Source organism: Dermacentor albipictus, chromosome 4 (assembly GCF_038994185.2).
Source record: "Dermacentor albipictus isolate Rhodes 1998 colony chromosome 4, USDA_Dalb.pri_finalv2, whole genome shotgun sequence".
NCBI classification, from domain to species: Eukaryota; Metazoa; Arthropoda; class Arachnida; order Ixodida; family Ixodidae; genus Dermacentor; species Dermacentor albipictus.
Window position 1 is genome coordinate 157,117,496 of NC_091824.1, and position 14,515 is coordinate 157,132,010.

Genomic DNA, 14,515 nt, shown 5'->3' on the forward strand with positions numbered 1-14,515 from the left:
TGTTGTAAACCCACCCTATAACAGCCTGATGCACAACAGTTGCTATATATATCGACACATGAAAAAAAAAAAAAAAACTGAACCTGCGACCTAGTGCTAATCAACAGACCAACATAGCCACAGTGCCAACCATGATGGTAAAGACCTGGGGTGAGTAGCACAGCTGTTGCTCAGCATTCGAAGAAGAAAGATTCACAAATAGGACTGAGTATTATGCAACTCGAAAAGACAAGAGAACTAGAACAAAAAACTATACAGAGGACTATGTGCAACAAGTAGTAGTAGCTGCACTTTTAGTGAAATTGGTATTACAATGCTCAGGTTGTTTCACCTTTTTCACTTCAATTAACACGGTTCACTTCATCTATTAATTCACTCTGTCCACAGGCAGGTGTTGTTTAGAGTTTATTTTCCAATTACATTAATTTGGGCAGGATAAAGAAAACTGCAACACGCACACCGGTCAGGATGCTGAATTGGCAATGGGCAACATCTGCTGGCTACGCAGCCGTGCACCTTACGACGGCATTAAACAAAACCGAACTGTGAAATGCCTTGCATGAAATGTGAGCAAGAATGAGCAAGCAGTTTAGGTGAAAAACCTATTTATACATGCTTCACTTATTTAACTCCATGAAGTACAACATATAATATTTACTGCACTGGGTTTGACGCCTTAAAGTTTTGACTCGAGCACATAATTACCGAAAAGCCCTTGCTAGTGTTTTCGATAAGACGAATTGAGTTCTCAGTTGCTGTTAGTTCAGCAAATAACTTATTAAGTATTTCATTACTAGACAAGTTAATGTTTACTCAATTAACACTTTATTGTTGATCTTTTTGTACGAAAATAACCTTCATGGACAGAAAAAAATGGTTAACAAGTTGCTTTATTTTCCGTGATGTGGAATAGTGTCTGGGATTTGTGGAGTTAAAGGCCTACTGCAATATTACGCTGGCTAAATTTGTTATAGGCGAGTAGTTTTATATTTCCCTGAACCAATCTTGATATAGCCACAGAGCTGGTCATTGTATAATTTATCAGGCTGCATTTGGAGATTTTTCAGCTTGTCGCAGGCAGCCGCACTTCGTAGACTCGAGCGTCTGGAGGAAAAGAGGGCTCATTGTGGCACCTCGTGACTGCTACTTTTGCAAGCTTTTTGTGACACTTACACTCATATTTCAAATGCAAAATTTTGCATGGACGCTCCTTTATATCTACATTATCTTAATCTAGGTTTCTTACGCTGTCCAAAATTTCGCTACAGTTGGACTTTAAAGCAACATTTCATGTTGCTGTGAGTACTTACAAATATAAAACACCAAAACAATTGACGACAGAGTGTCTGGAAAGTTTTAGATACCAGCCATTGTGGACATACATTGGATGGCTCTCCAATGAATGTTACAGCTGTCTCTCTGATATTAGCTCTCTGTTTGCTTCTTACCGAGGTGTAGAGGTGTGAAGCCAAAACGACGACACAGCAGGACAATGGCTCGCCGCGAAGGGAGATATGACAAAAGCCAAGAAGGCTGCTGGCGCTGGATGAGCAGCTGGAGAGTCTGTCGCACGTCGCAAGCCCGCATCCACTGTCCAATAAGATAAACAGCACGGACAGTTGTACAATCAAAGAGACAACAAGGATAGGCTTAGCATAAATTGTGTAAAAAATGTACACAAGAAGTGGTAACTTTCACGGCCTATAGGTAGTTACAACATGGCATGTGTTGAGACAATTGCAATGCTGCAGGAATATGCAGATTTGAAAAAAAGTGGACTTTCTTACACTGCAGTTACTGTTACGTTGATTTTGCAGTAAGAATTAAACACTGACCCTTGCAACGTTTAACACCTGAACCCTGCTGAGTGAGGCTAGTTTAGCAGGACTCCTTGAGCAACTATCAGACATTGTTTGGGATATTATCAGCCCTAGTGAGATTAGAAGAACTTGTGAGGCTTCCACATTGCTAAATAACGGCCATGTCCTTAGCTATAGAGGCCTTCCTGATAAAAAGCAACGTGAGGTAGGATTCCTAATTCATAAAGACATAGCGGGCAACAATGACGAATTCTACAGCATTAACGAGGGCGGCAGTAGTCATAATCAAACTTAATAAGAGGTACAGATTAAAGGTAGTACAAGCCTAAGCTCCAACATCCAGTTACGACGATGAAGTAGATCACTTTTATGAAGATGTTGAGTTAGCGATGAGAAAAGCGCAAACTCTGTATACGGTAGTAATGAGTGACTTCAATGCAAAAGTAGGGAAAAGGCAGGCGGCAATTGGCAACTACGGTGTCGATTCTGGAAATGCTAGAGGAGAGATGCTGGTACAATTCGCAGAAAGGAATAAGTTGAGAATAATGAACACCTTTTTCAGGAAATGCAGCAACAGAAAGTGAACCTCAAAAAGCTCTAATGGTGAAACAAGAAACGAAGTTGATTTCATACTTTCTGCCGATCCCAGCATAGTGCAGGATGTAGAAGTGATAGGTAGGGTAAAGTGCAGTGATCATAGGTTAGTGAGGGCTAGGGTTCACCTCAATTTGAACAGAGAAAGAATAAAATTGGCCAAGAATAAACAGGTCAACTTAGAGGCAGCAAGGGTAAAAGCAGACAAATTTAGGCTGGTACTTGAAAACGAATATGCAGCCTTAGAACATAGAGATGATGGTGATGACATAAAGGTAATGAATGAAACCATAACGAGGCTGGCTTCAGAGGCAGCAATTGAAGTGGGAGGCAAGGCACCAAGGCAACCAGTAGGCTAGCTCTCCCAAGTAACAAAGGACCTAATAAAGAAATGACAAAGAATGAAAGTGTCCAACTCAAGAGATAAGATCGAATTCGCGAAACTGTCAAAACTGATAAAAAAAGCTAAAATAAGTGATATTCTAAATTATAACGTGAGAAAGACTGAAGAAGCCATAAAAAATGGTCGCAGCCTGAAATCAGTTGGAAGGAAACTTGGCACAGGCAAACCAAGATGTATGCAATGAAAAATAAGCAGGGTAATATCATCAGCAATCTCAAAGGTGTAATAAAAGCAGCAGAAGAATTCTATACTGACCTGTACAGTACTCAGAGGACTCAGGAGTACTCTATTTGAAACAATAATGAACAGTATATAGAAACTCCTCCTATATCTAGAGATGAGGTTAGAAGGGCCTTGCAAGGCGATTATGCTTAAAAGTTGTGCAGTAAAAATTTTATTATAGTCTGATTACATTTAGCATAGCTTTTGAATTAATGAATAAGACAATAAAAGTATATTTCTGCTATAGAGAATTGGTGCCATCAGCATATACATTAAGCAAAAAGAGACAACTGTTGCAGTCCAGACAAAGTGAAAGGTAATCAATATCTTTGCATTTTATGACTTTATAGCATTCTGTACCGGTCACTAAAGCATTAAAGCATACGCCGAAATATGTGAGCCCGTCACTTGGCAACGCTTGTTGCCATATCTCCGAGTATGTGAAGGTCAGGTGCATGGTAAGTAAATATGATGGCTGCACATACTTCATGATAGTGCCTCTCCAGCTGTGGTGTCTGTGCACTGTCTACAACTACAACAATCTTCTTTACGAACATGTACCATTGCATACAAAACATAGACAAGAGAAGGAACATGGTGACATACACAGTCTGTGTCTATGTTTTACATGCAACGCTACACGTTCATAATGGAAAACCAACAAGCTCTATTGGAAACCTTGTTGAACAATTTCCTACGAACAACAAGGAACAAACAGTAGTCATAGGCTATTATGGTGACTGGAAATGTTCAAGACAGCCAGAGGGAAACAAAATTAATGTGCACATAAATAATCAACAACAATAACCTAAACAAGAAACCTTCTTGTACATTATGTGGCCTTCCGTGTTATTGTACGTCACTTCGTAGTTCTGCGCAATCTGTGCCCATTGCTTGCCTCATCTTATGCATGTCATGCTGTTTTCCCATCCAACCTTCATGCAAATGAAAGGGACAAGAATAAACAAAAATATACACAAGAAAGTAAAAGTTTAGCGAGTAGTCTAAATATCTCTCTCTCTCTCTCTCTTTCACACATACACACACAACTCATTTCCAATAAGGGAGAAAAAGGAAAGTTGCAGTTTTGCCCATAATGCAAAGCAGTGATGCAATAGCCAGCGCAATATTATGCAACGCAAGTCTTGCACTGTCTTATATGGTATTGGTTGTGAGAAAAATTCACAGGGGCAGTATTTTCGAGCAATCACTTTTGCGACCTTTTGTGAAACTAGGCACCAGATGCATCCGCATATCTGGCTGACAGTTTCTGAAGCTTTGCCACTATCTTCGCACAATGCCAAGAGTGCTGTAGCCAACATATTTTGACACGTCCAATGCTGAGTCTTGCAAAATCTCGGAAAAGTGAAACTATTTCTAAATAGTGATGCCTCTAGTCCGAGTCGTGTTAATTTGTGTAGGTAGTGATCCCAAGTGGTGAAGTGGAGATACAACTCTTTCTTTCTGCTTTTCCTATCCTGTATTTTGCTTCACACTACCAGCTCTGTTTAAATATATTTTTGCCTTGGCACTATTGTATGAATAATCCACAACAGCCAATCGTTTTAAATGTGCTCAGGAGACCAGGCACATTGTTGTTGAAGCACAGTATTCTTTGATGCAGCATTGGTGAAATTGCTGAGGCAGACTCCTCGGCTGGCAACCAGAGATTCCAGAGTTCGAGTCTTCACAGGGCACTGCAACTTTTCTTCTTTGAAGTTCTGATAAAGTGCTCTGGGATTCCAGTGACAAATATCAAAATGATTAGGGGAACGAGCCCATGACACTTATCGCCATAAAACACAACAGAAAGGAAATTTGAAGCAGCACTGTGGATTACACTCACCTCCGAGGCTCGCCGCTTGGGCAAAGGCCACGAAAAGTATGTTGCACTATCGGTTGCAGCATATGGAAAGCAGTTCAGTTCTGGAAACAAGAAAGGTAGCTAAATTGTGTGTAAAGATCAAGAATAGATTCAGTGAATTCTGCCTGACCCTCACTAGTAAGCCATTGATTCAACTTGGGAGACATTTGGTGGTCTCCAGTATTATGAAATAATATAGTTATTATATTGTCATTGGCGAGTTTTAAATTTCTAATCCAAGTGAAATATCCTGATAATTGCAGTACATATTTAATGACACTGTACAAAAAGAAGCACAAATGTCATCCTGTCTGGTTTGGCATGCGTAATTAAAAACTGTGCCGCAGTCATTCATGTGAATGTCAATCAACTCACCCAGTTACCTGCTTGGCTATAAATTTAAATGAGATAAACATGTGCTAAAAACTCCACCATATTTGGTCACTGCCTTTCTAGCACAATAAATACAAACTCAGCACAAAACGATGTGCCCGAGCAGGTAGACAGACATCTAGCCCGATTAGCTACAATTTAATTTATGAAATTATTACCAATCGGATTTGACAAATCCAAACTGTATAGTAAACAAAGAGGAACATGGTAGTGAAGATTTGCTGAATTATTTTGACCACCCGTAACCCCTCTACCTTTCACCTCTTGTTTTCCTTCCTTCCTTGACCACCTGGGTTTCACTGAAGTGCATAAAAACTGAGCAGACGAATATCTATGCTTCACCTTCATTAGTATGCGACAGCCATGATAAGGGATCGAACAAGCAACCTCGTGGTAAAGGGACACTAAAGAGAAAATAAAGTTCAGCTGTATTAGTAAATTAAAATTACCCATGTACAATACCAAAACAGCCAGCCTTACAAAGGGCTGATAAGCCGGAATAGATGCCATAGTGAGAGACTGATGGCACAGCTGCCTTAAAGTTCCTGCGCTAGCTCATTATGACATCATGGATTCTGACTTCCTCTGTTCAGGCCTATTTAATTTTTTATTGGTAGGTATTACATTGTATTCTAAAGCAGCCACATAACGAACTTGGAAAATTTTAAGAGCTTTTATTACACCACAACGGCCTAAATAGAAAGAAATACTTTGAAATATATGATGTCTGACGGACATACCGGTGCTTGGGTGTTGGCATGAAAGTTAAAAAATGAAAGTTTGGCTTTCATTCTTGCTTCCTAGTAATTCACCATATACCATGACAATAATGAAAATAGAGTTTTGAAAGAACACGTTATCAGTCTAGACTGATTTAGCGCTTCTCTTTAGTGTGCCTTTATCATCGAGCACCACTGCCAATTTTAGTTATCGACTGCAACCTGAAGAGTGCAGTCTAGGGAACATTCTACTGCAATAATTTTTCAAATTGGTTCATTATTAGAAAACAGGAGATACTGAAATGTGTTGCCATGCTGCCAGGGAAGAGCTTCACAGCCAATGTAAGCACTCTCCCCCTCTACCTTGGCTAGCGTCTGCACGTGACGCGAGTTTTCTTCCCAGCCTTCTCCCACACCGGAGCCAAGCGTCTGCATCATGTTTACATCATGAGCCTCTCTTCCATATTTTTGTCTTATCCTTATTGCAGCACCCCATACTCCCAATGATGATATTGTGCATTGTGCACTAGATAATTTACCGAGGTTATGTGCCATTGCAGGCACTGCATCTTATGTAAAAGCATTTTCCTCTGCGAGCTTGACTTTCTGGCTAGAAGCGGGGCTCCCCTGGAAGGAAGACTGTGCAGGCTAATGTTTGAAATCTCAGCTGTTCTTGTGCCATGCAGCTGTTTGATACTTTCCAGACACGATTTCCACTGCCTAATCCACGAACTGCGCTTGTCTGCTTGCACTGTCCAAACGTGGTGTGGGGCCGTTTAAGTGGTAGTATGCAACCACCATGGAGGTACAATGCGAGCACAGCCTTATGAGTTCGGAATTGTAAACTAAATTAAAGTGATTCAGAAAAATGCAATGACCAACTCTAGAAATAGGCTACTTACTCTCACACTCTGTAACACCGACTAGGGGAAAATGTGCCACCACTGCAAAGAGAGTCTCTCTCATATCTTTGAAGTCACAGAGCCTGTAGAGTAGAAAATAGTAATTTCAGAATGCAGAATCGCACATTGTAGACTGGTACTGAAATCATAAGGATTGCGCACACTTGAGGCAGAATGTGCAGCTTGTGTCGGCTCACATGTGTATTACCAGTGACACCTTTTACAAGATGTGTGAAATGTGTTTGTGTCATCCTGGGCACCTTCCGTGGCTGTTAGATTGGGTGTCTGTTTATAGAGCTACTCCATCAGAAAGTTTTTGACTGCACCTTGTACAAACTGCTATCAGCCATAGAGAGCTGCTGGTGCCATGCCTACCCAGCCTCCTTTTCATTTTGCATTCTGACTGCACTCAAAACTGTTCAACTATGCTGTGCCTATCATCATGACTTTGAAATCATGTGTCACAACAGACCCTTGTGGTACCTGATCTTGTAAGTCATAGTATTGGTACAGTAGTATCATACCCTAACAGCAGATGGCACCTCCTCCCCATATGCAGTGAGATTGTTTGTTTTTGCATCTGCTAAGATCACTGCTAAGAACTGGCATCTAAAGAAATTCAGTGAATGCCTATTGTGTATAAGTGTATAGGGATATACACAATAAATGGCAGGAATTTCAGAAAGTTCAAGAGAAGAGGAAGCAGTCTTTTGTAGGGTCCTTGGCTCTAAGTACAGCAATGATATTAAGCTCAAATGCTCATGACAATATTCTGCAACGACTAAGCAGGTTTATTTACCATGCTAAAAATGTTTGGCAGAACCCCTTTAATACGGAATACCAGGGCTTGTGTGTCATTTACGTCACTGCTAACACATAAATCGGTGCCGAATTTAAAACATAGCATGCTGTGCAATTAGGCTTTGAAGCCTTGTGGGGCCTCGACAGTAGTGAGAAGAAATACTGTACTCTACACACACACTGTGGCTTTTGCTGCACAAGTCAAAGTGACCCATTGTTTGCCTACGTACTGTTAAGCACATATGATGCAAATTGACAACAGCATGCTCCTGCCTTTATCTGCCCCTTAAGTAAAAACTCTTCTGGAAATGAGACTTCTAATGACCATTACATATGTAGTCACAGGGTTTAATCTGAACTCACAGATGGAAACAAACCGTGGTTAAATTGTTCAAAAAATTAGCTAAACTTGTCCTAGTGCTTTCTACTGATATTACTAAAGACAAGCTCATCATGTCTAAGTTGTGGTTTGTTTCAATGCGGCAAAGGCTAGAGTGATTTCTCTAACCTCCTTGCATTTTACCAGAAATAGTGCGTTGCATATCAAAGAAAAATATGGGTATGTACCATGTATATTCAATGTAATATTAGGTCTCATAAATTTACGTTGCAAAAGTTGACATAATTACACGGAAGGCATTGCACATATGAACTTATTTAATCACAGAACAAGAAAACTAGCATGTTTCTGTGACCAGCATACCGCTAGAGCTTGTGACCAAAACATAGTATGTCGCATATTTGCAGTACAAATTACAACTAATATGTTATTTGATGTAACCTCACATCCACAAGCAGTAGTTGTAATATAAGAAGTAATTATTCTGTAGAAATCATCGCAAATAAAAAAATGACTGCACTGTGAAGTGCATGGAATGAAACTTCTATTATGGCATTACTTGCATAGCTCACATTGTGCTGCCTGCTAAGTATAAAACAGAGTATGTAGTGTTGCCTTACTTTATTTGCCAGAAACGAACCAACAGTTGTGTTACAACCAAGTGTCATTTGACATTCATGCATTTTATTTTCTTGTTCCCACATGTGTCGGCATGATAAGACAAATAATCTGAAATAAAATTTTTATGCACTGCGGGAAAGCCACTTTCTTAGAACAACTTTTGCTATGACGTAATAGTTCTGTGGAAACCCGCAAAGTGGAGAGAAGTAATTAATAAGAGAGAAGTAATAATAATAATAATAACTGTGGGGCTTTTCTTTCGAGGAACCCGTGTGGGCTTCCTTTGTAGCAGTTAGGTACACTTGGGTGGATGTCTCATTTTCCCTTTATTAATTACTTCTCTCCACCTTGCGGGCAGAACTATTTATGTCAAACGCTTGCCTTTGCTTTGAGTTGTTGATAAATTTGACTTTGCCCTGCCATCTACTAGCCACCTGGTTAGCTTAAATGGTAGAGCGGCTGCCCTGGAAAGGCAGTGGTCCCGGGTCTGAGTCCCGGACCAGGACGATTTTTTTTTCAACTGCAAGGCTTTTCTTTCGAGGAACCTGTATAGGTTTTCTTTGCAGTAATTAGCTATGTTTGGGTGGAGGTCTCACTTTCCTTTTATTAACTTTTGTTATGTTACCGCCTGTAGGTAATTATGGCCTGACTAAAACTTATTCTCAAATACGCACCCTGCATATGTGCAGGGTGCAACATACATTTCTTGCTTTCTGAATGAATAATGAAGGGCAATCCGGGAATGTAGTTTTACAACCTCGAGCCAAGATGTACAATAATATCCCGGAGAAATTAAAGAGGAAAAAAAACCCCTACAGACGTTTCTCCTTTTCACAAAGAACCGGTGGTTAAGCTGCTTTCACAAAGGATTTAAGCGAAGTAGTACTTGCATTGCGTGACACTGGTACTACAAGTTTAACAAGTCAGGCACACAACAGCAGATCTTTAGGGGCATATTAAATGCATATTAAATGTGCACTCAACACTGCACATGCCAAAGACTTTGACCACGAATGTTTTCCTTGCAGGTGGCTCAAACAAATAGTGAAAGATGCAAGTCCTGCAAAGCCCTTCAAAAAAGACCTGAAGCAAATTCTCTAACCTAATAGAGTCCAGTCTGTCTCGCAACTCCTTCACAGGATCAACTTTTTCAGGCTGGGCTGGCAAAGAGGCTGCAGGAGAGACAACTGTGGGCACAGCCTGGTTGCCTGGTGAACCAAATGGCAGAGGGCATTGCTTCCCTTGGGCAACCACTGGAGCTGGGACTGTGTCCTTGGGCTTCACAGAAGATGTTGGGAGCAAGACAACTTGGCCCTGGCCACTGCCAGTGCCAGGAAGCATGACTAATGTGTAGGGTGATGTGCTCGGTACAGGTTTCACCTTAGAAGCAGATGACATTACTGACGATGCCACTTGTGGCACCACCAATGTTCTTTCTGAGGCGGCTTTACTATAGACGACACTGAGTGGGCTGGTTTTATTCACTGCTGCTGGAGCAATCGCAACAAACTGCGGTGACACACCAGATGCAATGGGAGCAGAACCGCTTACACTAGTGACAGCTGGTCTGCTGCAGATGACGCTGAGTAAATTTGTTCTGTTTGCCACTGCTGGCACCACTCCAGCCTTGACACTTGGGGACATGGGCGCTGTACACACTACACTGGAATGATTAAGGAGCCCCGCACCACCTGTACCTCCTACTGTGGAAGCAAAGGCAGCATGAAGAGTGCCAGTAGGCGCAGCTGTCCTGTTCACAATTGCAGCACATGATGACAAGGCAGGCCTAATCACTCTTACTGCAGGCACAACTTTCTTTACATTGGCAATGCCAGCAGCACCAGGTGTAGCAATGAGACTGCCCTTGGGAAGTGGAAGAGTTGCAACGTTCGCAATAACATTCGCAGGTGTAACGCTTGCTACATGAGGCACACTAGATGGAACAACGGTGATTGTGGCAGCTTTCCCTGGTATTTTGGATGAAGACGGAGGCATCTCTTCATGGGTAATTCCAACAGCAGTGCCTCCTTTGCTCAGGGCTGCTCCTGATGTAGCACCAACTGCCGTGACATTCACTGGAGACGCATTGCGAGTACAACTGCTAGCACTTGCCAACACAAGGCCTAGCGGTTTAGGCGTGGTTGCAGAAACTGCAGCACCAACAGGAACATTTACACCACCGGACCGTAGGAGTGATGACTGTTGTGACACTGTTGCCTGTTGTATGGGTGAACTAGAAGCTGAGAGCAGTGATGTTGCTGGGATAAGGAGTACCCTGCCAAGGGCATCAGTGCATTTCACAAATGTGGATGACATGACTCCATTCGAACTGACCACTGCAGGGACCTTTGGCAGTACCGGCTTTGGTGCAATGCTGACAGGTGATGAGGCTGCTCCAGCCACTGTGCATGGCGATGGCATCTCTACGACTGATGTGGCACTTGGCTTACTAGCACTGCACTTTGCTGCTGGTGGCTTTAAGTTATCAACTTCCACTGGCAGTGCTAGACAAGTCTCAGTGTCTGTGATGGCACTACTGGCTGCTGGCTCTGTTTTTGACAGTTTGACCAATCTACAAAGCTGTTCAGTTGCTGAGGTTGATGACACAATGGGCACACTTTCTGACGTGCTGGAAGTTTCTGAATGCTGCTGTGACGTTGGATGATCTGGCATAGGATCTTTGCAGTCGCCTGTGCTGATAGAAGTCTCGTTTTCTGCTTTGTCAGCAACTACCCCTTCATTGCGTGATGCTGAAGCTGACTCCACTGCTTTATGCATGCCTCCACTGGATGAACTGATGTCGTTTCCAGCAGTGGACGAGTCCTCAGATCTTGTTGCTGAAGCAGGCAACCAGAGGTCAACAACCTGTAATACAAGAAAAGGTTAGGACTTTCACATGCCTCGCATGGATACCTGCAGCGAGTGCTCAAGTCTCGTCAATTGAATCTATGTGGTTGAGTCCACCCTAGGACATTCTGCTGAGATTCAATGAAAAATGAAGTCAAAATACAGTATAATATTTATTAAATAATTACTTGCCACACTTCTACTTTGCAATGTGCTACGCTGTTGTGCAATGTGTATTTTGTCTATAGCTTATTTTAAACAACCTGCAACGGTGTACAAGGAACTAGTATCATACAAACTGGTGCAAAAAAACTATATATATAAATGACTTTCTCTTTCTGTAAAAGAAAATGCACAAGGTGTTGATTGTTGTGCAGTCATAAATGTGGAGGTTGCTTTTCATAACTGTCCTTAGCATAAGAAACATTTAAGGAGTTACACCTTCTTAGAAATGGAAAGCAATGTTCCAAAGATCTTGCACCATGCTTTTTAAGGAACATTAACTGCTCAGGATGCTAAAGAACATGTGTCATTTGAGTAAAGGTTCCGATCATCAAAGGCACTCATGGGACATGGAACTAAAGAGTGTGCACTCGATTTACGGCCCCCTCCACAACAGAACTGGCCAAGGCCAGGGGGGGGCCATGGCCCTGCTGGCCCCTTCTTGTGCGCACACCTATGCTCAAATTATACAAACCATAGTCTGCACCTGATCACTGCAAGACAAAGCCCAGACCACTTCCAAAATGTTTGTGAATGCTTAGTTCCATCTATAACTTCCCTCAATGAAACTTACAGGGTCCCTGAAACGGTTTGGACAAATTTTGTAGATGCATAGGGTATAGCTACAGTAAATCATTCACACCACAATTTGTGTGAAGTGTCCCATATTACGAGAGATACAGACAATTACAAGTTACCCTCAACTCATTCACCAAGTGATCGAGGCTAAGCTCTGCCTTCAATGGCTCTGCGTCATGATGGAACGTCGTGTCATCTACTCCTGGTTGTCTTGAACCAGTGCACGAAGCCTCTCCAACCTCTCTGCCGCCTGGCAGTCGATCCCAAGTGAGAGCTATTGAAGCAGCGTGCATTGTGAGCATTCTGTCACAGCGCTGAGCGTGTCCGGTGTTCTGGTAACCACAGGCGAGCTGGGCGTTTCAACAGATGGGTGGAGGCGTAAACTAAAGCCCCTCCATACTACTATTGCTGTGATTTAGGAGCTTTAGTGTATACGTACGTGAGCTGCCTGATCGATCTGCACGGTTCAGCCACCAGGTGGTGCAGCGCTTACCAGCCAAACAAAGAGCTAATTGCTCTAACCCTGTGTAAACATTTTAAGCATTTAGAAAGACAATGTGCTCACAATTACGCTCCTGCTAAAAGTTTACACCAGCGGCAAAGTAGAATACATTTCGTTACTGCTATATTAGTTATTTGTTTGGATGAACTCTGTGCCACCAGGTGACTGCATTGTGCAGATCATTCACGTTTACGCCTCCACTCATCCCATGAAACAGACAGGATCAGTCTGCTTGTGCTTGCGTTTACCTGAATACCGGACATGCGAAATGCTATTGTGGTAGTAATGCTCCACCGTAAAGCGACAGCTGCAAATGCGCAAATCCTAGTGCCAATCGGTTATCAACAGTCTGACACGTCGCAGCCATTCTGCTTATCCGCTGCCTTGCAGAGGGACACGATGCCGCAGCTTTATTGCCAGATGACATACTGACAACTGACAACTGACAGATGACAACTGACCAGATGATATAGCAAATTTTGATTATATGCTGGAAATTGTTACGTGCCCTCTAGGGAGTGTTCTGCCATGAGAATTTTTCAAATTGGTTCATTAATAGCCGAGATAGAAATATTTCAGTGTCACGAACCCGTGAGATCAGGAAGCGAGGACCACTGTCGAGAGAAACGTTCTCTCCACTTGCCTCGTCTGGCCTCCACAAGCGAAATTCCTTCCCTGTGTTTTCCCATACCGGAGCTCGAGGATTGTGCGATGCATACGTTATGGGCCCTGCCTTCATTTTTCCCCCCCGATTTCTTGCTGTGCAGTGCACGTCCGCTCATGGCGATGCGCAAGTTCTTGCATTTGTTTTGTTTTGTGCAGCACACGATTTTGTGTGCTGTGCGTGAGAACACCTGATAGCGGTACAAATCAGCGCTACACAAATAGATAGCGGTACAAATCAGCGCTACACAAATACTGAGGCAGACACAAGCGGTTCACAAAGCATGATTGGCTGCTTTATGAACTGCTTTTGAGCTGCTTTTCATTGTGTGCGCACACAACTGCATGACGTGGGAACAAGCAGACAGAATGGAAGTACATCTCTCTTGCTGCAGAGCAAGATAAAACAAGAACATGCAGACATTCATTTTGTGTGTTTTATTATTTCTCTAAGCTTTAATTCATCTGCTGAAGCAACAGATTACACAAATAGCAGATGTTGCCTTGAATAATTCTCGGTCGCGTGTCACTATGAGCGACGTCACAGCAATGTGATGTACGTAGGTGCACTTGTGCAGTGTATGTTGACTCTCCGGCTGGGAGCGCGGCGCCCACAAGGAGAAGGGCAAATGGAGTTCAGTTTGAAATTTCAGCTCTTTTCACGGTGCGCAGCGATATAATACTTAGCAGACACGATTGTTAGCGCACATTGCATGCATGGCGCCTGTCAGCTCAATATGGCCAGACCTGGTGAGGGGCCTTTCAACAAACTGCGAATGCCCTGGGCAAGAAAGACTGATAGGACTATGCCAACCAGATACATGATTGCTCCTAAAAGTCTCGACGCATAAGTCATTATTCCATGCGGCCATGCGAGGTCAAAGCTGGAGGTCTCATTTTCCAAAGCTGCTCTTGACAGCTGTGGCTTGCACTGGACTTAAGACTCATGAAACAGTTGCTCCTGAAGTGTTCCCTAGTTTTGAATGCGTGCAGTCCCACTGAACATCCACTGCATTATTTAAA

General features: G+C 42.6%; 1 protein-coding gene and 1 long non-coding RNA gene across 3 annotated transcripts in view; one reads left to right on the top strand and one right to left on the bottom strand.

Annotated features, from left to right (window-relative positions):
- LOC135903764 (uncharacterized) overlaps positions 1 to 9,836 on the top strand; it is a 60,424-nt gene extending 50,588 nt beyond the window's left edge. Inside the window, exon 3 of the long non-coding RNA XR_010564925.1 lies at positions 9,708 to 9,836. This is a non-coding gene — a long non-coding RNA (uncharacterized lncRNA). The remainder of the gene's footprint in view (positions 1 to 9,707) is intronic.
- D12 (YEATS domain containing 2 homolog D12) overlaps positions 1 to 14,515 on the bottom strand; it is a 32,684-nt gene that overhangs the window by 8,777 nt on the left and 9,392 nt on the right. The window contains exons 9-12 of one of the 2 annotated variants that reach the window (XM_065434140.2): positions 9,782 to 11,544; positions 6,918 to 7,000; positions 4,886 to 4,965; positions 1,449 to 1,590 (exon numbers count right to left, since the gene is read on the bottom strand). In XM_065434140.2, coding sequence (XP_065290212.1) covers positions 1,449 to 1,590; positions 4,886 to 4,965; positions 6,918 to 7,000; positions 9,782 to 11,544 — 2,068 coding nt within the window. Of the gene's footprint in view, positions 1 to 1,448; positions 1,591 to 4,599; positions 4,774 to 4,885; positions 4,966 to 6,917; positions 7,001 to 9,781; positions 11,545 to 14,515 lie in introns of those variants that run through there. The other variant, XM_065434141.2, reaches the window with a different exon arrangement.